Consider the following 25397-nt stretch of genomic DNA (forward strand, 5'->3'; position numbering starts at 1 on the left):
ATTAAGCGACACTTCGTATTAACTCCGAGGAAAGGGAGAGAGTCAGGTTTATAATAGTTAAGAAATTTATTTCTACACAATTTAAACAAGACTAACTTAAACACTCTGTGTACTGATGGACTAAAGTGGAGTGAGACGTGAGGTGATGGTGTGTGTGTGGAATGTTATTCAGAACCAGCGGATCCGGAGAAGCAGTTAGTTCTGAGTGGGAGTGAATGTTTCGCTCTAAACTTTAGTTGGAGATTTATAACACACATGACACGCCATCTGTCGGTCTACGTACCCCAGGGGAAGCCTCCATCAGATCCAGAATGTCGAGGTCCTCTTGGACCCTCTTTGGTACCGAAGCCGGTAGAAAAGCAGCGGTGCCGACCAAACTAGTCTTGGAATGCTTCCAGGTCACGACAGGTTATCACTGGCGTCTCCGAGACCCTGAAGGGGTCGTGAGGTTCAGCTTTTATTCTGAAGGAACCGTTGCAGTCAGGTGTAACTTGCAACAGATTTTATCCAGCTTGTCGAGGTTCTTTTGGCTGAAGAGGAAGTCTGGATGGCCGGTCCGAGACTTCTCTAGAACGCTTGAACTAAAGAAAAGGTGGTGTGGAATAGTTTTTATAATTGTCATATTTTGGTTTACTGGTGAATCAGAACTTGACATGCATAAGAGGGTTTATACAAACACCACAGATAACCACGCCTAGCCAGAAACGAAGGTTCTGATTGGATCAGACAAAAGGAAATGTGTGGTGTGACTTTAGCATTACGTGTCATCAGTGTCTAGTGCAAATGTCCAGGATTATAATAACTTATAAAATACTACTGATCACAGGATTATAATATCAAGTAATAACATTGTCATTTCACAGATTGATTGAACATTGGGCTCACATTATTATTGGTAATAACAAAGTTGTTGATTATGTATTTATCAGAATAGTTCCTCGTTCTCACTTGGTAAATCAGTTCAGATGAGCAGAGTGCATGAAAGACCTTGGCCACTATCTCATGTAGATTAGGCTGTCAGAGACTTTATGTCTGCTCGAGCAGACGCAGCAGATCATGACCTTTAGGTCTAAAACAGGACATTCATGACGCTACATAACATATGTATCATTCAGTCTAAGAAGAAGAAGAAAAGGCCATGAAAGTGGGCGTTGCCAGGAGGCACAGAGAAGCACGGCCAAGTGTGGGGACTCCCCCAGGAGCATCATTTGGAATCATAGTATGTCCAAGGAAGATCCCACCTTTTCTCGCCTCTGGTTGGCTAGAAGGGCTTTACTACGATTGGCTGTTTCATTTAGCAGCAAACAATCTTCCCTCACTAAGTGCAGACTGTTGTCCTGCCACCAGCAGAACAGCTGTTTGGGGGAATTTTGGGAGACAATGTGAACTTGACGCTATGATAACCATTCTGTCTTGTTAAGTAATGTATTTTTTTATGTTTCTTTTATTTAAACAACTGAAAAACAGATTGTGAACTTATAATAAATATTTTTGCATTCATCACACTGTTGGACTTACTTTATATCTGTTGGCTCTTTAATTAGAGTGCATGGGATAAACACGTGTGCCTTACCTGCGTATGAAATAGGCTTGAATAAAAATGGCCTGTTTTGCCAACAGGTCTGATTCTCTTCTAGAATAATTAAAACTACTGAAAAATAGGTCTAAATTATAATCAGCGTTATATTTAATTCATTTGTACATTTAATAATGCAAATGTAGGCTTCTTATTACTGTATTATTGTAAAATGTAAATCATTACTGTAATAAAATATAATTACTGGAATAACATTTCTGTGTTCCACCTAAGTGGAAATCTCATACGTCCAAGCCTTGATTCAAACCCGGGTCCTCGACGTGAAGCCTTACCAGCTGAGCTATTTCTTTGAGATGCACTGGATGTCACCTAGTGGACAACTGATTAATAACGTAACCCCAGACAGCTGTAGAAGTGTACAAATGTCTCTGAATGGATTTTTAGGAACTGTTCACATTTTCTCAAAAAAAAAAAAAATAAAATAAAATAAAACTCAAGATCTGGCTGTAAACATAAAAACCCTGGAGCGAGGGAAAATGGTTTCCTCTTACATGAAATCGCCGATCGTAAGAGAGCCCTTTTCAGCCAATCAGAAGCGAGAAAGGTGGGACCTTCCTTGGACATCCTACAATTCCGAATGACGCTTCCCGCGTGGGAGGAGGACCGGTGTCGGTACAGGATCTGCTCGGGTGCAAAATCGGCTCGGGGTCCTTCGACTGCCGATGACGTCAGAGTACGGCAAACCCACTCGGACAAAATACACTACACACCTATACTGATGGAAAGAATTTAGCAGTTTCGTTATTAAAATAATGTTTCTTAAGACGTAAGTTTGTGTTTATAATGGTATTTGTAAAATAAAACACTATATTTCATTCATAATGTTGAACTCCTCTTTGAGCACATCCCTTGAAGGATCATAGGTATTAGCAACACCTGTGAAATTGTATTTGCAGGAAAGAAGTGTGTCCCGTTTATTGAAGTATTTTGTGTTTAGAGTTTTTGACGTCTTGTCCATGAGTAGTTCAGTTACGCTCATAGCTGCTAGCCAAAACTCTGGAGTTAAAAGTTTTCTGGCTTTACTAAAATACCTGTCAGTACTTATTTGATGGATGATAGTTTTACTTTCTATTAGACTCCAAATGTAATCATTTGGCACGTTTCTAATTCATAATTTGTAAGAATGTAATCGGTGATATTAGCATTAGCATTCCTATGGGTTTTTCCATGTATATTAGCATTGCGCTAACCACTCGCTGCCAAATTGCAGCCTTTGCGATTAGAAAATCTCCTTTTGTCACATCGCAATTTAATTGCACATGCAGTTAATCGTTCAGCCCTAATATACATGCAGCTCTATGCTAAAAGTGTATTTTCAAAGAGGTAATGATGGATTTCTTTGTAAAAGTTGTCCATCTTTCCAATAGAAACATTTGCCTGGACCAACGTAACGTGATAACAACGTAACGTGATTACGTAATTCCGTAAGGTTCATGTTCAGCCAATCAACTACTTTGACGTCATCGGCAGTCGACGGACCCCGAACCGATCTTTAACCCGAGCCGATCTTGTACCGACACTGGGAGGAGGCTGTACCGATGACATGAAATTGTTCCAGCCCCAGCCAATCACAAGTTTAAAATGCAGTATCCGCTGTTCTGCCACAGGGGGGCAGCACTAAGACGATTTTAGACCTAGATTCTAGATTTAATCAAGTTTACTCTAACATGTCAAAAATGCACAGAACCAGAAAGATTACGTTTGTAAAGACCTAATTATACCGTTTATATGCAAAAATGTTATTTTGCAGTTTAGTTACACTTTAAAGGTACACACGTCACGTAAGAACACAGAAATGAATATAAAGATGAACATAAAGATGACTCTGATATGGATTACATGTGTGATCAAACATTTTATACTTTTCTTCACCATGCTCAGCCCTCAAACCTGAAAGAACTGGAGATGTGAAGAAAAATGGTCCAGAATACCTTCAGAATCCGGGCTCTCATTAGAAGCTCTAGGAAGCGTTTAGAGGCTGTTATTTCTGCAAAGGGAGGATCTACTAAATATTGAGTAGAATAAAATATATGCACCTGTCTAATTTTGTTTCAACAGTTATTGCACACTTTATGTGAATCCTATAAACTTAGTTTCACTTCTCACTGTGTGTATTCCAATGTGATATCTTTAACTTATTGTTTTATCGTAACAATACAGGAAAATCACGAAGATTAACCAGGCTGCCCAACATTTTGCATCCCACTGTACTTAAAATCGTAAACACTGTTCATCTATACCTTAATACATGTAAATGAAAAAGTACATTTTCCACTGCTGCCTTCCTTTGAAGTCAACACCCCAGTAAAGCCTATGGAAGGAAAACACTGCTGATCATGTGAACCGGTTCTGCTAACGGCTCTGTGTGTTCCCTCAGATGAGATCAGTGCAGTTCTGAAGCTGGACAACACCGTAGTGGGACAGACGAGCTGGAGACCGGCCAGCAACCAGGCCTGGGACCAGAAGTTTACCCTGGAGCTGGACCGGGTAAAACACACACCTGCACCAACAGTCACGTGTTTTCAGGGCTGTTTAAAGGCCTTTGGGGGCCCCAGGCAAAACATACCTTGCCCACCCCCCACAAATGATAAATGACCCGCACTTGTATAGCGCCTCTCAGAGTAAGGACTCCAAAGCGCTTTACACTACAGTGCATCATTCACAAGAGAGCCACCGCACTTTTTACATATTTTATGTTTCCATAATTGACATAATACTGCATGTATAGTAGTGTGTACATTTGCAAAAAATCATCCACAGTCCCATGGCAACAAAGAAACTGCCTAAAAATCAAATGAAATCTAAAAAGCTAAAATTAATTAATTAATTAATTTTTTTAAATTGAGCATTAACATTGTAGTACAAAGATAGACACAAAGCACAGCCACAATGCTCCTATTTGTATAATAACCCCACCCCAAGAACATGTTGGACGTCGATCCAGACTGGAGTAAAAGTATACATAAATAAATGAGTTAAGTGGATTTAGATGAAGTACACACACACACACAAGAAATTAACCATATTCAAAAATGTGCACTTAAAGAGAAACGATTTACACAAAATTAATCACAATCACAAAGAAGATATGTGGCAGCCGCTGGACGACTCAGACGGGTATGGTTCTGATTTTCTCTAGATGTTTTCAATCAATCATTCAATCAAATTTATTTATAAAACGCTTTTCAAACACAGTGTGATTCAAAGTGCTTTACAAAATGACCCCAGATTCCCATAACAGGTTAAAAACATTAACAGACATATGCAAGCACACACACACACACACACACACAGACACAAGTAAAATATATATTTGGCTGAGTCCAGATGAGCCAAGTATGGTAACACAAGGAAACGCCATCAGAGGAGCCATCTGCCCCGGCAGCATCAGGTCTTCCACACTAAGTCAGGGCGCTCAGAGGAGGGGGAGCATAGACCCCCACCTATAGAGCACCCAGGAAGCTACAGTCGACCACCGCTCCCGGGGCAGAGGGCCCCCACAGAGGGAACACTGGATTAAAATGAGTAAAAATGTAATAAAAGAGCTAATATAAATGACAAAAGTTAGAAAATAAGTAATAAATAAAATGATATAGACAGTAAAATAATAATTTAATAATAAAACTGTGCTAAAGTATAATTATATAGAACATGCAAAGCAAGTAATAAAATATAATCATGTAAAACGAGAAATAAAACTGTAGTAAATATTTAGATAAAAGCTAACCTAAATAGATGGGTCTTGAGTCTTGACTTAAAAACATGAACGTTCTCTGTGGCCCTGAGGTCCTCTGGCAGCTCGTTCCAGAGGCGAGGGCCGTAACACTGGAAGGACGCCTCGCCGTGAGTTTGTGTCCTGACTTTAGGGATGGCCAGGAGACGCCTGCCAGACGAGCGCAGAGGCCGCGAGGGTTCATATTGTAAAAGCAGTTCTGATAGATAAGAAGGCCCAAGACCGTTAAGACACTTAAAAACCATTAGAAGAACCTTAAAATTGATCCTGAAACATACGGGGAGCCAATGCAATGACTCTAAAACTGGTGTCATGTGCTCCCGCCTCCTGGTCTTCATCAGGACACGTGCTGCCGAATTTTGTAGAATTTGTAAGCCTGAGATGCTCTTTTTGGTTTTAGCAATGTACCCCAAATGGCAAAGAGTCTCTCATTGGACCCCCTGAGAGCATACTTTATCTTTTCCAACTGTATAAATTGTGTCAGGCCGCTAAACCATAAAGCGACTTTAAGTGGCTTTTTGACTTCCAATGCAATAAAATCCTTCTGCACGCAAGCAGCGTAGTGAAAGCGATGTCCTCTATCAATGGCACCAAATATACCCATAGCTGCATTGGGCTGAAGCTCAACATGTATTGCTTCAGACAATGTTTTGAAAATGGCTGACCAGTAGGTTTTTAAAGTTGGACATGACCAAAACATATGCGTTAAATCTGCAGAGGGATTTCTACATCTCTCACAGCTTGTATCATGTTTGTAAATATTTTAGCCAGTCTTGCCTTGGAGTAATGAGTACGGTGTAGGATCTAAAACCGTATTATGCTAAATTTGGCACATGCAGTGCTGTTATTTACTCTTAAAAGAGCACTCTCCCAAGTCTCCTCCTCCAAGGGAACCCCCAGCTCATCCTCCCAGTCTGCTCTGATCTTTGCCATTGTTTTATTCCTAAAGGATGCTATACAATTGCTAATTCTTGAGATACGACCTTTAGACTCAAATGTGGATTTCAGCAGATTATCTTTACCAGTAGTTGGTAATATATTTGGGAAGTTAGGGTTACTATGCTGAAGGAAATGGCGAACTTGAAAGTATCTATGGGATTAGATTTGTGCCAATAGGATCAAGAAAAACACTTTGCAGAGCAAACAAATTTTAAGACATTGAGAGAAAAAACATTCGTTTCAAAAGAAAAACTTAAAATGATCAAGAAAAACACTTTGACAGTCAAACAAAAATTAAGAAATTGACAGAACAAAAATATCGACTAAAGGAAAAAAACATGTTACAAAAGTAAAACTTACGATCTGAATCAACTTCTTAAAATGAGTAACAAAGTATGTTTCCTTTTTATGTTTGCCTCTATGTGTTTTTGTTATCAGTTTCCTTAGTTTCGTTCTCGCTGCTCACAGCTTTGCTCTCACTACCAGATTTTCTGGCTTTCTCCTTTGCAATCCCTGAGTTTTTGGTTGCAATTCTGACACAACCCTTTTGGGTGGGTGGGACTTCTGAGAAGTCCTCTCCCATAGGACAGTGGTTTCTCTTGAGTGACAGTTCAGTGACCTGGAAGTGATGTAGCCTCCAAGACATTTTTTTTCCACCTGGTCAGCAACATGAATTTTGAGCCCCAAACACATTATTTCTGCTGTCTGTGGTGTCTACTGAGGATCTAAAGTGAGTATTGATAATATATTTTATCTTTTCTTAGTTAATCTGTAAGTTAAGCCACTTTTTAAGTTGGTTTTAACCAGACGCTAGCTCACTAGCTAGCTGCTAAGCAAGCCATTGTGCTAGCCTCAGGACAATGGTCTATTGTTCCAGAGAGACGTATTAAAAACTCACTCATTGTTACTCATTTTAAGAAGTTGATTCAGATCGTAAGTTTTTCTTTTGAAACTTTTTTTTCTCTCAATGTTTTAATATTTGTTTGATCTTCAAAGTGTTTTTCTTGATCCTACTGGCACAAATCTAATCCGATAAGTATCTAAATAAACTAGACCGAGGGAGGTCGAATTTGTGTGACAAGTACTGAAAATTTGCCAAAACACCGTCTATGTGCATGTCAGAAAAATTATGGATGCCTCGTCTCTGCCAATAGCAAATTCAGAATCTAATCTGGCTGGGGGGGGGGGGGGGGGGGGGGGGGGGTGATTATTGTGTATGGGGCTCAAATGGAGAAGGTTTTTAAACCCAAATTTCTTTCGAAATTGAGCCCATATTTTGAGGGTATCAATAACTATAGGACTGCTGGTGTGCTGCGGTGAAGGAATCGGTAGGCTGGAGGTGACCAAGGCTCTAAGAGAAGTGGAGATGCACTACAGCGCTTGAATTTGGCACCAGGCTTCATCGGGGTACGGAGCCAATACATGATTTTTGAACATTTGAGACTCAATAGTAATGACAGAAATTTGGAAGGGCTACGCCACCTAGGTTTTTAGGCCTCTGTAACAGATCCAACCGTATTCTAGGTTTGGTCCCATCCCATATAAATGAGATTAAAGTTTTATCAATAGATTTAAAAAGGTAAATTGGGATACACTGAAAAAGATAAAGAAACCTGGGGAGTATATTCATTTTATACAATTTACCTTCCCTGCCAACGATAGATGAAGTGGCTTCCATTTCTTTAAGTCTGATTAGACTTTTTCAAATGGCGAACTAAAATTTTTGTCATATAGATTGTGCAGATCTCTCGTTATATTTATGCAAAGATATTTAAAGCCGTTCAGATGCATAACGAACGCAAACTACGCAAGGCAGCCATGATACGAACGCGTACGCGTTGTTAAAAACAAGTATATTTCCAGCCTTAGACTCGCTTCCATCTGGCAGGAGGTTTCGATCCACTTGGATCAGAACCTCTTGCCACAAAAAAAGTTGCTTCCTCTTTGCTGTTGGACTCATGAACGACAATCCTAGTGCTGCCCACTCCAGTTGCTTGGTCGCAGTCACATGACCCGGTGTTGTGTTTGGACCTGAACTAATCCTCTCACACCAGTAACTACACCGACTTGTATATAGTAGCCGCTTCTCTAATTATTGCCACTTTATTTTGTTATTCACCATGATTATATTCTTACTTCCTATGTTTGCGTATCTCTGATTTTTATTTCTTTTTGCTCCAAGTACCGCAGCAATGTCCTCGTTGTGATTTCTCACACACACGGCAATAAAACCATCCCGATTCTGATATATGTGATTTGCAATAGTCATTTTGTCACAGCTTGACAGTGCATACCATCAGTGTTGGACATTGAGCGGGATCATCAGTCATAAAAACAATCATTAACATAACATCCCTATTAGAAAATGTCTCTCACTACATGTATGCAGCTGTTGTGAAGCTGGAGAGCTCCTTCAGTGGCAGACTGCTGCATCCTAGGTGCATAAATGAATATTATCATAGGTGTGACTCTACAATCACCACTGCTCCCAACAAAACCAGTAAACCGATCATGCAGCTCTTGTGATTTTCAGTTTCTGTTGTTATTCTGCTTGCACTCGTGTGTCTCATTTGAAACCTTCACAGCCCATTTGGAGGCTTTTCAAAACTCTGAAATGTCTATGCTGAGGGACAACAAAGTGCAGGGACAGTGCCGATAAGCGTCTGACACCTAGGACATCAGCACAGGCCCCTGCCACTACCTGCCAGCTCAGCTCCTCCACCACCACCAAATCAAAGCTCTCAGCCACGCCTCCTGCCCCTCTGCCATCCACCACCCTTCATTTCACACCTACAAAAACCTTCTCCACCTTTGTGTAGAGAGAGATGTAAACAAACATTTGGGGAGACAGAACGTGAATGAACTGTGCGTTGTTCTGTAGAAGTTACATCTGAGCTAAGAGGTGGTGCTGGTGCAGAGTGCAGTTCGTTGATGCTCTGGTACCACTGCAGGTCATTTCTTCCTTGTCTTCATCATCGGAAGTTGAAGGTGCAGCTGGGAATAATGTACAGACTACACTACACATTAGGAGAGCCCCATATGTAAAATTCACAAATGTCCAGTGAAATGTACAGCAAAAACAATGTGTGCCCATTTGGTAACAATGTCCTCCACATCTTACCCTCATCTTTGTTTAAAAGTGCTTTTCAGTCCATCGGTCCCAGCGTGCTCTCTATAATTAATGCTTCTCTGGTTTCTGGTCAGGTCCCTGCTTACTTTGAGAACGCTGTAATCCACCCGCTTCTTAAAAAACCGAGTCTCGACCCCTCTCTCCATAGCAGCTTCAGACCCATCTCTAAACTTCCGTTCATCTCCAAGATCTTGGAAAAGGTTGTGGCTAAACAACTCACAGCTGCTCTTGATGAACATAACATCTATGATAGCTTCCAGTCAGGTTTTCGTAGAGCTCATTCTACTGAAACAGCTCTTCTTAGGGTCTCTAATGACCTTCTGACTCACAGTGATGCAGGGGACGGTTCTGTTCTGGTCCTGCTGGACCTGACTGCAGCCTTTGACACTGTTGACCATCACCTGCTACTGGAGAGGCTGAGAGACTGGGTAGGCCTATCAGGATCTGCTCTGGAGTGGTTCTCCTCTTATCTCTCTGAGCGCTCCTTTTCTGTGGCCGTCTCCAAGTTTAGGTCCTCCACCACCTCCCTTACCCATGGTGTCCCACAAGGTTCTGTGCTGGGGCCTCTACTCTTCCTCCTCTATCTGCTTCCTCTTTAGCACATCCTGAGCTCCTTCAAAGGAATCTCCTACCATCTTTATGCAGATGACATCCAACTGTACATCTCCTTTAAGCCCCATGAGATGTCTAAGCTGCAGCTGTTACACACCTGCTTAGACTCTATCAAAACCTGGATGGTGGGAGCTTTCTTCAGCTGAATGAAGATAAGACTGAGATCCTCATCTGTGCCCCAGACAAGCTGGTTCCCAAAGTCAGAGACTCTCTTGGTCAGCTTGCTTCCCACACCAAACCTTCCGTCAGGAATCTTGGCGTGACCTTTGACCCAGCTCTCACCCTGGATTCTCATGTCAGTTCTCTTGTTCGCTCTTCCTTCTTCCATCTCAGGAACGTTGCTAAGCTGAGTCCCATTCTGCCCCGCTCTGAACTTGAGACAGTTCTCCACACCTTCATCTCCTCACGCTTAGACTACTGTAACTCTCTTTTCACGTGTCTGAGCAGAACCTCCCTGAACCGTCTACAGGTGGTTCAGAACGCCTGTGCTCGGCTTCTGACCAAGTCCTCCAAACACACCCACATCACCCCGCTTCTCCTCCAGCTTCACTGGCTGCCAGTCAACTTCAGGGTTCATTTCAAGATCCTGGTTCTGGTCTACAGGTGCTGGCCAGTAAATTAGAATATCATCAAAAGGTTGAAAATATTTCAGTAATTCCATTCAAAACGTGAAACTTGTACATTATATTCATGCAATGCACACAGACCAATGTATTTCCAATGTTCATTACATTTAAATTTGATATTCATAAGTGACAACTAATGAAAACTCCAAATTTGGTATCTCAAAAAATTAGAATATTCTGAAAGGCTGAATATAGAAGACACCTGCTGCCACTCTAATCAGCTGATTTACTCAAAACACCTGCAAAGGCCTTTAAAAGGTCCCTCAGTCTTGTTTTGAAGGCACCACAATCATGGGGAAGACTTCTGACTTAACAGCTGTCCAAAAGACAATCATTGACACCTTGCACAAGGAGGGCAAGACACAAAAGGTGATTGCTAAAGAAGCTGGCTGTTCGCAGAGCTCTGTGTCCAAGCACATTAACAGACAGGCGAAGGGACGGAAAAAATGTGGTAGAAAAAAGTGTACAAGCTCTAGGGATAACCGCACCCTGCAGAGAATTGTGACGACAAACCCATTCAAAAATGTGGGGGAGATCCACAAAGAGTGGACTGCAGCTGGAGTCAGCGCTTCAAGAACCACCACGAGGAGACTCATGAAAGACATGGGATTCAGGTGTCGCATTCCGTGTGTCAAGCCACTCTTGAACATGAAACAGCGCAAGAAGCGTCTCGCCTGGGCCAAGGACAAAAAGGACTGGACTGATGCTGAGTGGTCCAAAGTTATGTTTTCTGATGAAAGCAAGTTCTGCATTTCCTTTGGAAATCAAGGACCCAGAGTCTGGAGGAAGAGCGGAGAAGCACAGAATCCACGTTGCATGAGGTCCAGTGTAAAGTTTCCACCGTCAGTGATGGTGTGGGGTGCCATGTCATCTGCCGGTGTTGGCCCACTCTGTTTCCTGAGGTCCAGGGTCAATGCAGCCGTCTACCAGGAAGTTTTAGAGCACTTCATGCTTCCTGCTGCTGACCAACTTTATGGGGATGCAGACTTCACCTTTCAACAGGACTTGGCACCTGCACACAGTGCCAAAACCACCAGCACCTGGTTCAAGGACCATGGTATCCCTGTCCTTGATTGGCCAGCAAACTCGCCTGACCTTAACCCCATAGAAAATCTATGGGGTATTGTGAAGCGGAGGATGCAATACGCTAGACCCAACAATGCAGAGGAGCTGAAGACGACTATCAGAGCAACCTGGGCTCTCATAACACCTGAGCAGTGCCACAGACTGATCGAGTCCATGCCACGCCGCATTACTGCAGTTATTGAGGCAAAAGGAGCCCCGACTAAGTATTGAGTGCTATACATGCACATTCTTTTCATGTTCATTCTTTTCAGTTGGCCAACATTAGAGAAACAAACATTTTTTCATTGGCCTTTAGAATATTCTAATTTTCTGAGATACCAGATTTGATGTTTTCATTGGTTGTCACCTATAAATATCAAATTTAAATGTAATAAACATCGGAAATACATTGGTCTGTGTGCATTGCATGAATATAATGTACAAGTTTCACGTTTTGAATGGAATTACTGAAATATTTTCAACCTTTTGATGATATTCTAATTTACTGGCCAGCACCTGTATAGGGCCTTACATGGACAAGCACCATCTTACATTGGTGATCTTCTTAGTCCCTACACCCCCAGCAGGTCCCTGAGGTCCAGTGATCAAAGCCTACTGGTTGTGCAGCGCACCAGGCTAAAGGTCAAAGGTGACAGATCATTTGCTGCTGTGGTCCCCAGACTCTGGAACTCTCTCCCCCCGAGCCTGAGATCAGTGGACTCAGTGGTCTCCTTTAAAAAGCAGCTGAAGACTCACTTGTTCAAGCTGGCTTTTGTATGACCTTCTTCACCTCTCTCTCTTTATTCTGCTCTCCCCACCTATTCCACCTTCCTCAGGATCCACTGGTTTCCCTCTTTCCTGTTCACTCTCTCTCTTTCTTTACATTTTTTAATCACAATTGTCTATTTTTGCTCATTTTAAATATATTTTTAAACATTTTCTAAATGCTTTTTTATATTTTTGCATTTTTTGTTTTTGTGAAGCGCCTCGTGACTTTTATCTTGAGAGGCGCTATAGAAATGATATTTTCTTCTTCTACTCATACAGCATGCTGCATGAACCCAAGTTACATTTTTATTTTGTGTTTTTTTAGGTTACAGTACTAGATTACTGCCTATGTGTATATACATGTACCTTTGTTATTATCTTTCTTCTAATAATTCTCTTTAAGTGTTGGTGCTGCTGTAACAAGTGAATTTCCCCACTGTGGGATCAGTAAAGTCTTTTTTATTCTATTCTAAATACTTAGTACCTAGCACTGGGAACCTTAAAGTTAAATGAACAATGTTAGGCTTTTGCAATAACATTTCCTTAAATACAGAAAAAGTCAAACTAGAGTAAATGTGATTTTTCTCCTATCCTGTTAACATATTATGGTTTTGTAGCCACAGCCACTTCAAAGAAACGTTTCCTCAGCTGCCGGCTGCTAGCATGCTGACTAGTGACTACAGCTGTTCACCTGTCTGGTGCAGGTAACTTGTTGCAGCAAACTGGCAGCTCTGAAGTTTGAACGAGGCATGTGAGCCTAATTTATCCGGTGTAAATGATCACTTACCACTGTCATGTTTTTCTTTTCTTCCTCCTTATTACTTTTGTTCTTTTCTGGCTTCCAGACAGGTATCTCTGCTTCCTTCTCTGCTTTGTTTTCAAATGTTGCCAGCTGCAGCTGCAGGGCGAGCGTGCGTGTCCAGTCAGCTGGCTAGCCCAGCGGGGCAGGGCCAGCGCGCTGAGCTTACACAGTCTGCTACTGCATTTGTTTCAGACAGAAACTGCCTCGTTTGCCTGCCCTGTTGCGACGGGCCTGCGGGGTTTTTGTGTTGAACAGTTCCACCTGATGTTCTTTTCTCCAGTCCCGGGAGCTGGAGATCTCCGTGTACTGGAGGGACTGGCGCTCGCTCTGCGCCGTCAAGTTCCTGCGGCTGGAAGACTTCCTGGATAACCAACGCCATGGAATGTGTCTGTACCTGGAGCCACAGGGAATGCTGTTCGCCGAGGTACACACACACACACACACTCATGCACACACGCACAAAAACACACACACGCATCAGTCTTGCACACACTCATACACACTCACACATACGCACATGAACACACACACACACACACACACATGTCTATGTGTCCTTGCGTGGACCTTCCATTGACTTCCATTCATTTTTGGGACTCCACTATGCCTAACCTACACCCTAACCATAACCAATGAGGTTCTGTTCCTAAGCCTCATGTAAACTAAACTCACACGTACCTCTTAAACCAATGAGTAGAGCTCCGTAACATCGTACCAAAGTGAGGAGCAGCAAAATGTTCTAACTTTGATTTATAGACAAGTGCACACACACACACACACACACACACACACACACACACACACACACACACACACACTCACACACATAGATGCTGAATGCTTTGATGTTCATCCACACTTGTGATAAATAATATATTCAGCTCATTCTTATTCTGTAAAATGTTTCACATGGATTCATTTAGTTATGGTAACACTTTACTAGCCTGGCCTGCCAGACTCGTCCTACACAGAGAAGCAGTCTGGTTCCTCACTAGCAGAGCGGCACACGAGAGGCGGGACTAGCCAGCTGTAAAATAACCAATCAGAAATAAGGCGGAAATGCCGACTGTACCGCGCAACGCTGTCGTTTTTTAGCTGTAGTCAAAAATGGCGTCTGGTGACGACTAAAACATCTTTTTTAGGACTTCAGTCCTTCTTGCTGTGGTTTTAAGGACGTGTCCAAGTCATTTAGGACAGAGGAAAGAGCAGCAGCCACCTCTTCAGTCGCCATCTTTGTTGTTTATGAGAAACTCAGCGTTGTGGTGTGAGACGTACGCTGCTCAGTGCTCATTGGCTCGGTTAGAATTCCCAGGGGGTGGGGCTGTTTGAATAGGAGAGTTCCCAGACTTCCCATAAGGAAGCATTGGGTCTGGCTCATCAGGCTAACTCTTTACAATAAGGGTCGCTTTATTAAGGTTACTTAGAGCATTATTAAGAATTAACTAACTAACTATATCCATTTATTAACGTTCTTGATATGGTTAACTATTAAAGGTCCATGAGGTTAGGACAAAGGGCCAAGATGAAGGTGTCTGTTTAGTAATGCATTACTTAATAGTAAATTAATATTAAGCTGTTGTTGATTATTTTTTTATAGTTTATTAATGCTTAATAATGCACTAAGTAACGTTAATAAACGGCCCTTATTGGACCCCATTCTTTATTCATATTTATCGTGTTTATTAATTTATCACTCGTTATTGTTTGACTTGCCTCCGATGGTGTTTGCTTCTCCTTCCACTAAATAAAAACCAAACACACACTTAGATCCCGAACTCTTTAGGTAGACACCACCTGCTCTCCACCTTTAAACGAAAAATCTGTAAAAAATTAAACCTTCTTGACATCAATTAGCCGCCCCCCCCCCCCCCCCCATCAGACATTTACAGATGTAGTACTTGGTAGTGCGCCCCTGGTGACCGATGGCGGTAAAAAATCCAGACAAGCCGCAGGGTCCAATCAATTGAAAAAAGGCGTGGCTTATATTCTGGAAATTACGGTAGTTGTGTCAAATCAGAGACCAGTGGTGTATGGTTACCATGTGGCCACATGTGGTCCCAGAGCCACAGCTTGCTGATCCCTGCATGTTTGTCTACATCAGGATGAACTTCTCAAGGTTGTCTAACCCTTTTCTGTGTTTTCCAGGTAACGTTTTTCAACCCCGTCATTGAGAGAAGACCTAAGCTACAAAGACAAAAGAAGATTTTCTCCAAACAACAAGGTGATGTTCTAGAGGAGTTCTGGTAGGTGGACCATGCCACCTTACTTTTACAGCAACAAACAAACTTGAACAGTTTATCTGTGACGGTACTTGCTGCCTTTGTTAGTGTTAACAAGTAAGAACGCCTGACAACAAAGAAAGATGGAGTCAAATGGAAGCATTCCACTCTTCTGGGTCCTTTCCATCCTCATGGTTACAGCTTACAGGAAAGCACTCGTTTCATGCAAAAGCTCCTCAGCTGTGGAATAAGTTGGCTGAAAGTGAGACTAAAGCTAGATTGCCATTAACAGACCAGTGATCTCACCATGGTGTCAGAATCTAAAGCCCCGCCCACTGACTTTAAAGGATCAATTTACTAATTACAGCTAAAGCTAGAAAGGAACAAAGATTGGGGCGTAACGCAACTATTCCATATTTACAAAAAGTAATGAGATCCAACACCTGCAAAAACTTTCCTCTGGTTTATGAAGAGCCATGGAGGGGCGGGGCTTCAACCTCCAGGTTATGTTCATGTTTATCAGGGATGTGTATTTGTGAGATTCTGGCGATACAATACGTATCACGATACAGGGGAGACGATATAATATATCACGATATGTCGCGATACTTTCACCCAGACGATATTATCGATGTTTTTAGACTGAATTTATTGTAGGAAAATTCAATAAACAGCCCAAAGTGGTACATTTACCACCAGGTATCTGAACCATAACAGAGGGATTTACATTTCTGTGGTGGAAACAAAACCCATTGCTCACTGCTGCCAACTAGGGGTCGCTGTTTCAATTGCACCAATGAAAAGAAAATGCACAAATGTTTGCATGTAAACTCTTCCAAAAATTAGATACACAGCGTTTGAATATCGATATAATATTGCAGGAAAAAATATCGCGATATATTGCCATATCGATATTTTATTGCATTCCTGCTGTTTATTATCGGTCATTGGTCGTCACGCGTTCTTGAGCTTCCTGTCTTCCATGAGCCCATGACATCTACGGCAAAGGTTTCCCACATCAGACTGTTTATTAGTGAAGCCACAGCATGCACGCACACACACACACACACACACACACACTGCGGCTGGGCAATATGTAAAAAAATTTCCCACTGCCCATCGTCAGTCCAATAACTGACGATGGGCGATTGATTTGTGCATGTGACGTAATGATGCATGGACTGATTTGCGAATACAGTCGAAGTACAAACACTTTTTTTATAGAAGTGCGGCACAAATGTTTACTGGAAGAGAAAGTTAGATCTTTTCGTTTAATTTTGTATTTGTAGTTTGGTAGAGTGACGTATAAACGGCCGTACTAAACATGGCTGCAGGGTTAAAAAGAAGCCTTGTCTTTGTTTCCCTGTGGTGCTCACTATTGGGATGTCTTATTTCAGCAAAAAAAAATTTATGATCAAAGGCTGCTGAGGTTCTTTCTTTTGAGTTTGAGAAATGAAATTAATGCGTTTGGACGCACTCTGAGGAGGGAGCATTTGTTATTCAGTCACAACAGGAAGTGAAACTTAAACGTGGCTGCTGTCAGTAACAAGCTAACAGATTTAAACATTAAAACTCAACAGAAATAGTTCAGAAAGGAAATTAAAATGTTATTTATTATTATTATTATTTATGGTGGCAGAAGCTGGTGTGGTCCACCACAGAGAAGCTGCTCTAGCATGATGACTTTAATTATTCTACAGGTTATTGTTCAGCCTTCTGACGCTCTCACACACACACACACACACACACACACACACACACACACACACACACGAGTGTTGGTGAGCGGCTGCGTCTGACTGCTGGCGCTCCGTGTGTGTTTTTATTTCTGCAGTGAGACAAACTCACCTCACACCGTCCAGAGTTTGTTCTTTAAAGCTTCTATTAAATCCACCGTGTTGACGTATTTAACACGTTTCCTCTACGCTGCAGGAGTTAAAGTTCACGTCACGGAGTAAAAGTTCGGCAGACGCATTTGTTTATATCTGGGTGGGGGGGGGGGGGGGACTCGGTGCTGCACACAGACAGCTGGTGTGATCAGCTCTGGAAAGCGTTGATCACAATTTGCAGATCACGTTTATTTTTCACGGAGATCGGCCGCGGGTTCCTCTTCTGTCGGAATTCTAGGAATCGAAATAAAAAACTTTGAATGATTCAGGGAAAAATTAACAGTTGGAACCGGTTCCAATCGATGCTCGATGCCCGACCCTAGATGAAAGCACCTGAGATAAATATATGTGTCACAGCAGAGGCTCTGAATACTTAAAACCATGTGATATTTGTTTGTCTTTTTAATAAATCTGCAGAAACACACATTCTGTGTTTTTCTGCCAGTAAGGGGTGCTGTGTGTACGTTAATGAGGAAAAGAATAATTTAATTGTTCAGCAAATGGCTGCAAAATAAAATGGTGAAATTTTGATGAGGGTCTGATTACTTTTTGTAACACACACACACACACACACACACACACACACACACACACACACACACACACACACTTGTCTCTGTGTCCTCTGAACCTCACCCCAAGCCTAAAACAGGGGGTACACCGTATTAGGGCTGGGTTTTGTTCTTAATAAGGCCCATTAATCTTCAGAAGATTAGTGAAAATGCCAGTTCTGGTCCTAAGTAGGATACTTTAACAAGTACACACACACACACACACACAATGGCTGCAACAGACTTTCATGCAAGTGATGACAAATGAATGAGTCGTGTTTGGCCCATCTTCTGACAGGGTTTCCAGTGTTTGGGCGAGTTTCCTGTAAATAAGTTGATGATGTGGTTTTTCAGGGAAGACGTTCCTGCGAGCCCCTCAGATGAACATAAACATCGCCACCTGGGGCCGTCTGGTGAGAAGAGCCATCCCAGCGGTTAGCTCCAACTCCTTCAGTCCACAAGCTGCTGAGACGGGAGCGAGCAGCTTGCCTGATTCTCCCACAACCAGAAGGTCAACAACCCCTCCTGCACCTGGATGAACATTTTAGCTTTTTCATTTCTGTGTAAAAGTGAATGATAACCATCATAGACCATTCTGATAAGCTAGGTCAAATTCAGACCGAGGTTCTAAAACAACTCCAGGCTTCTCAATGTCCATCAATCCATTTTCAGCCGCCTATCCGGGGTTGCGTAGCGGGGGCAGCAGCCCAAGCCGAGAGGCCCAGACTTCCCTCTCCCCAGCCACTTGGGCCAGCTCCTTCAGGGGAATCCCATGGAGTTCCCTGGCCAGCTGAGAGACATAGTCCTTCAAGTGTGTCCTGAGTCTTCCCTTGGGTCTCCTCCCAGTTAAACGTGCCCGGAAAACCTCACCAGGGAGGCGTCCAGGAGGCATCCTGACCAGATGGCCGAACCGCCTGAACTGGCTCCTCTCTACGGGGAGGAGCAGCGGGTTTACGCCGAGCCCCTGCCGGTTGATCGAGCCTCTCATCCTATCTGAGGGAGTGCCAGACACCCTGCAGAGAAAATTCATTTCGGCCGGCTGTATCCGTGATCTCCTCCTTTTGGTCACTACACAAAGCTCGTGACCATAGGTGAGGGTAGGAACGTAGATCGACCGGTAAATCGAGAGCTTCGCCTTCTGACTCAGCTCTCTCTTCACCACGACAGACCGGTACAACGCCCGCATCACTGCAGACGCACCAATCCACCTATCGATCTCACGCTCCAGTTTTCCCCCACTTGTGAACCCTGAGATACCTAAACTCCTCCACTTGAGGAAGGACCTTGTCCCTGATCCGGAGAAGGCGTTCTACCCTTTTCCAGTTCGAGATGGTCTTGGATTTAGAGTAGCTGATTCTAATCCCAGCTGCTTCACACTGTTGCGAACCGCTCCAGTGAAAGCTGGAGATCATTGTCTGAAGAAGCCAACAGGACCACATCATCTGCAAAAAGCAGAGACCTGATCAGGCCACGAAAACAGATCCCCTCCACACCTTGGCTGCACCTAGAAATCCTGTCCATAAAGGCTATGAACAGAATCGGTGACAAAGGGCAGCCTTGGGGGAGTCCAACTCTCACTGGGAACGAGCCCGACTTACTGCAATGTGTGAATCCCCTGTTGTTGGAACACACTCTGCTGTTTATAAATTGGGGGACCACCACCCAAGTCTGCCAATCTAGTGGAACTGCCCCCGATGTCCACATGATACTGTAGAGCCACGTCAACCAACACAGCCGTACAACATCCAGAGCCTTAACGAACTTCAGGTGAATCTCATCCACCGAGCACTTTTTTGACCACCTCAGTGACCTTGGCCCCAGACGTTGGAGAGCCCAACCCAAACTCCCGAACTGTTTCCTCACTGGAAGATGTGCATGTGGGATTGAGAAGGTCTTTGAAGTATTCCGCCCACAATCCACAACGTTCCAAGTGTCACCACTGTAAACAGTGTTGGTAGCGCACTGCTTTCCCCTCCTGAGACGCCGGATGGTGGACCAGAATCTTCTCAAAGCCATATGGAAGTCTTGATCCATGGTCTCACCAAACTCCTCCCACGCCCTGGTTTTTGTCTCCGTCACCACCGGAGCCGCATTCCGCTTGGACTGCCGGTACCTATCCGCTGCCTCTGTAGTCCCACAGGCAAAAGACCTGATATGACTCTTTCTTCAGCTTGACAGCATCCCTAACCGACGGTGTTCAAGAGCCATCACCATGACAGGCACCGGCAACTCTGTGGCCACAGCTCCGGTCAGCCGCCTCAACAATAGAAGCATGAAACATGGCCCACTAGAACTCAGATTAGACCGCCAAGGTCCCTGCCTTCGGCTGCCACCCGATACACAATGCACCCAACCCCTTTGGCCCCTTCCACGAGTGGTGAGCTCATGGAAAGCAGGGCCCACATCTCCTCTTTAAGCTGTGCCTGACTGGGCTCCATGAGTAAAATCTCGGCCACAGGGCACTCGCCAGTGTGCCCCGCCTCCAGGCCTGGCTCCAGAGGGGGGCTCCGGTGACCTGCGTCTGGGCAAGGAAACACTGTTTCTATTTGTATTGTTCATCATAAGGGCTCTGTGGGCTGCACTTTGTCTGATCCTTTACCCAGGACCTGTTGGCCATGTGCGACCCTACCAGAGGCATAAAGCCTCAGAGCTCTAAATGTATTTGGTATAAGTAAACCTCCGTCGGTTAGGCGTTACGCTGATATTTCAGCAGGAATATTATCACATTCCAGCTGACCGACTCTCTGCTGCTACTACTTACCTGTAAACCCTAGTTTGCTGTAGTAAAGTTTCGTTAAAAGCTCATCTCACAGAAAGATAAATCACAAACATCAACAAAACATGTAATTAAAACCAATGATCATAAAACCAGAATGAAAATTAAGTCAGCATGACCCTCTCAAGGGCAGAGCCTTTTATATGGGCTGTGAGCTGCTTTTGCCAGACTAGCTGTTAGCGCATCAGTCCTGAAGGATGTAATTAAGGTCTATTCCTCCAGACTGAGGCTGTTGAAGTGACATTAACTGGAGCATTTTAGTGGTTAAAACAGCAATGAAAGGTTTTTATTCTGACTTTGTCCAATCATAGCGATCCGTTGGTGACCAAGCTGGACTTTGACAAAGAGCCCACCCCCGGACCCAAACACTACCCCCCTCCTGATGATGTCAGAGAACCGCTAGCACAGCATAAGATGCCCAGCCCAGATGACGTTCAGGTGGGATGGAGCAGCGTTCATGAGAATTAATTGAACTGATGTGATCATGTCTCTTATTAAGTGTTGCCATGGTAACGGGATGTGGGGACACTGTAGTAGGTTTAAAAAGCAAAACATTTTCTATGTCCAACCAAATTTTATTTTTCTCTGAAGCTAAACCAAAACTTTCTTTATAATGTTGGCGGTCCCTTCTCCTCCAACACAAAGCGTCTCGTTTTTCTAAGTGCTTGTTTTTATTTTATGTTTGTTTCCTTTTGTTGTGTGTTTGGTGAGACGTGGAAAAGTCGTAAAATGACACAACAGAGAGGTTGGAAAATGAAATCGAGATGACGAAACGGCTTTGGTTGCTTTTGTGTAGCTGACCCACCCACTCGTCGTTTCTCCCTGTTCTGTTTTCTCCTTAATCCCATCTGTCCTCTCTTTAGGACGCACTCGGTGCGTATGACTTCCTGAACAGGAACAGCTCGGTCATGGAGCCAAACCTGTACGGAGTCCTGGAGGCGGAGTTCCCGCCCACAGATGTGAATCTGGTCTCCAGCCAGAAAGACTTAAGGTAGAACAGCTGTTTGTGTTTTAAACCTGAAGGATCAGAAGTGTGACCAGACTTGAACATGTCGGCCCCTGTGGTGGTAGGGTAGGGCGCCTAAAGCCTAATTTATACTTCTGCGTCGGGACGGACTCGCCATTATCGGTCCTTGCGAGGGCTCGTCCAGTAGGCTTGCAAGGACAGACAGTCGAACTCTTTTTTTTTCTAAACATCCATCCAACACAAGCTTGTGATTGGTCAGCTGTCGTCAACAGCACTGCCGTTTTGCCCTCAAAAACATAGAAGTCGAGGATATCCAGACACGGAGCAGCTTGAAGGATACCTTGCAGAAAACAGGGTGTCTGCGGGGTTTTAAAAAGTATTAAAAAGTGATAAATAAAAATAGTCAAATTTAAGGCCATTAAAAGTGTTAAATTTGGTCTCAGAGTTATTATTTTTTCCAAATTAGGTATTATTTTTTTCAGACTATCAGATGTCGTATTCTGAACATCGACATAGAAATATATTCCGAATGAAATGTTTTGAACGATTATAAAAACAAAACAAGCCGATTATTTGCTCCTCCCACTTGCGCTGCCTTGAGTTGCAAATGAAGCGCTCCTCCACAGTGTTGCCAAGTTAACTTAGCGACTTTGACGCTATTTCCAACAGCTTCTCAGACCCCCTTCTTGACTTTATAATCTTAAAAGTACCTAGCGAACACCTCAGAAACATCTCTGGTAACCCTTAGCTACTTTCTGGATAACTGTCGTCAACATTTCCTGCAGGTTAGCTAAACACTCCGCCTGTGCTCCGGACCGTTCAGGACATTAGGAAAGGGAATGATGTAGTGATGTGTCAGTCGCTAAAGACAGCTCTCGGAGCCGGCTCCCTGTTGGAGTAACCAGAGTGAGTGACACACACACCGCACCTGCGGACTCCTGAGCCGATAAAAACGGCTAAATGTGCGGCGCGCTAAACACACGTGCAGCTTGCCCCGATTGCTGTGAGACCGGGTTGGGCGGTGGGGGGTGCAGCTGTGGTTGGGACAATTATTACATTAACTGATGGACTTGTAAATAAATAGTTTATAAATAAGGTAGAAATAAGTTCCTCACGCTGATAAATAATAACTAATCTCTGAGGACACGGTGCTAGTGCACGCTCCTACAGCACCTAGACACAACTCAATAAATGCTATGCAACATTTAGTGAACAGCAATTTGCATGTATTTGTTATAAATGCCACTGTATAATTCTTGCTGTCAGTATTTGCAAGATATTGGTATTTGGGTCTGTACTGGTTAGACTTACATGAGTTAAACCAAGGTCTATAGCCCTTGGGTCATAGACTATGAGCTATAAGTATATTGGTCTTTTTATACTGGGAATCAGGAGTTCTTTTAGTGATCATCTTGTTTTTTGTTTATTTTTGTCCTGATTGTGCCCTGAGCAGTTTTATGACTGAATAAAAAAAAAAATCTACATAAATTGAAAAATCGTCTTAAATAATCGAGATCTCAATTTCAGTCACAATAATCGTGATTATTGTTTTTGCCATAATCGAGCAGCCCTACTTTAGCATATCCGGTCACATAATGATGACGTCATATTCAGTGGTCGTTGTGCATCATTTCAGGCCTCGTGGTCGACTGTCTGAACCGCTGAACAGAAGTGCCTGGCATATTTTCTAAGTAAAATAAATATGTGCAATACGTTGTCAACATCAGTGAGTCTCTAAGTCTATTCTTTTTGTATGTTATATGTGTTAAAAAATGTGTAAATTGGTCGCTGATTAACACTTGCAATTTAGTGTTGTGATGGTTTTAAAAAAATTCTGAAGGTAGTAAAAAAAGTATTAAAAAGTAGTAAATTTTACTTAAGGATTGCTGTATATACCCTGGAAAAACTCTAAAATTATTAATGTTTCGAACACGTGTGACTGGATGAGTATAAAGCCATGTAGCAAGCGTTTTATTCGTGGATGGAAATGACAGGAAACGTGGGTTTAGAGGTGGCGACCGCACGAGGAGGATGAGGGACAAATTTGTCGTCGTCGTCTTCCTCTGCTTATCCGGGTCCGGGTCGCGGGGGCAGCATCCCAATTAGGGAGCTCCAGACCGTCCTCTCCCCGGCCACCTCCACCAGCTCCTCCGGCAGGACCCGAAGGCGTTCCCGGACCAGATTGGAGATGTAACCTCTCCAACGTGTCCTGGGTCGACCCGGGGGCCTTCTGCCGGCAGGACATGCCCGAAACACCTCCCCAGGGAGGCGTCCAGGAGGCATCCTGACCAGATGCCCAAACCACCTCAACTGGCTCCTTTCGATCCGGAGGAGCAGCGGTTCTACTCCGAGTCCCTCCCGAATGTCCGAGCTCCTCACCCTATCTCTAAGACTGAGCCCGGCCACCCTACGAAGGAGACTCATTTCGGCCGCTTGTATCCGCGATCTCGTTCTTTCGGTCCTTACCCAAAGCTCATGACCATAGGTGAGGATTGGGACGTAGATCGACCGGTAAATCGAGAGCCTGGCTTTCTGGCTCAGCTCCCTCTTCCCCACGACAGATCGGCTCAGCGTCCGCATCACTGCAGACGCCGAACCAATCCGCCTGTCGATCTCCCGATCCCTCCTACCCTCACTCGTGAACAAGACCCCGAGATACTTAAACTCCTCCACATGAGGTAGGACCTCTCCCCTGACCCTGAGTTGGCAAGCCACCCTTTTCCGGTCGAGAAAAATGTGTCCGTGTTAAAAAGTCTCTTAAATACAAACAACACAATAGTAAATGTGTTGGACCGATACATGACAGGATACCACAGAGCAGCGCTACGCCCTCTGCTGTCCTGGCGGGGGATTGCTTTGCAGCACTCCCCAGGAGACGGAGAAGTATAAACTAGCTCACGGGTCCCTGGAAGAACGATCAAATTAATGCGATTCAACCGGGCTAAAGGAGCTATTTTCTAACGCCACGTACTTTGAGATTTATCAGCTTGTAAAAGTTCGTTATTAGCATGACTACAAATCGGACATCGGCACGTTGCAATGTGACATCACCACATACTCTCCTCTCCCCTAGCGTAGCTGCTACTTACCACATGATCAGATTTATGGTGGTTCTTTCCTCCTGTGGGAAGTTTGCTGACCTTACAGCCCTTTCCCTCCATGTCTGGTTCGATGACGTCACTTTCGTGATGCACATGTGCAGTCCTGGACTTACTTTCACACAAAACCTAAAATAGCATTTCCCCCCTTCGACAATAAGCACGTTTTTGGTATCAAAATGCATCTTTAAAGTTCACGGACGTTATTTATGAAGTCCATGGCACAAAACAAGCGGAATTAGAAAACAGCGTTTTAGCACCGTTGACTTGCGTTCATTCTTTCGTTCTTCTGAGGACCCGTGATGCGGAAGTGAATTCGGTTCACTATTCTCATGCTGTCATGAGGCCTGACCAGTTGGTAGTGTTAGTGCTGCCCCCTGGCTGCAGGCGGCCTGCATGAACCTTAACTAATCGCTGACCTTTTTAGGGAGGAAGAGCAGTTCCACTTCAGCCTCAAGGACTTCAAATGTGTGGCCGTGCTTGGACGGGGACACTTTGGAAAGGTAGGTCTAGTTTTTCTTCAGTGGGATTCTATTAATTAGTGGATTTTCTGAATGTTTGGTTCAAAACACTTGATCAACATTTTTGGTCAGAGGATCAATGACCTGGTCATGATGCCTGTCTT

At 43.7% G+C, this 25397-nt stretch overlaps 2 protein-coding genes across 3 annotated transcripts in view; one reads left to right on the forward strand and one right to left on the reverse strand.

Moving 5' to 3' along the window:
• pkn2a (protein kinase N2a) overlaps positions 1 to 25397 on the forward strand; it is a 99856-nt gene that overhangs the window by 65407 nt on the left and 9052 nt on the right. For both annotated transcript variants that reach the window (XM_054734021.2, XM_070541810.1), the window contains exons 9-15: positions 3975 to 4084; positions 13553 to 13696; positions 15418 to 15493; positions 18286 to 18442; positions 21019 to 21145; positions 21571 to 21698; positions 25200 to 25275. In XM_054734021.2, the coding sequence (XP_054589996.1) occupies positions 3975 to 4084; positions 13553 to 13696; positions 15418 to 15493; positions 18286 to 18442; positions 21019 to 21145; positions 21571 to 21698; positions 25200 to 25275 (818 nt within the window). The remainder of the gene's footprint in view (positions 1 to 3974; positions 4085 to 13552; positions 13697 to 15417; positions 15494 to 18285; positions 18443 to 21018; positions 21146 to 21570; positions 21699 to 25199; positions 25276 to 25397) is intronic.
• The window catches only part of gtf2b (general transcription factor IIB), a 124915-nt gene that overhangs the window by 38240 nt on the left and 61278 nt on the right, over positions 1 to 25397 (reverse strand). The gene's annotated exons all lie outside the window — the stretch shown is intronic.

The sequence above is a fragment of the Nothobranchius furzeri genome, chromosome 11 (assembly GCF_043380555.1).
Source record: "Nothobranchius furzeri strain GRZ-AD chromosome 11, NfurGRZ-RIMD1, whole genome shotgun sequence".
Taxonomy (NCBI): Eukaryota; Metazoa; Chordata; class Actinopteri; order Cyprinodontiformes; family Nothobranchiidae; genus Nothobranchius; species Nothobranchius furzeri.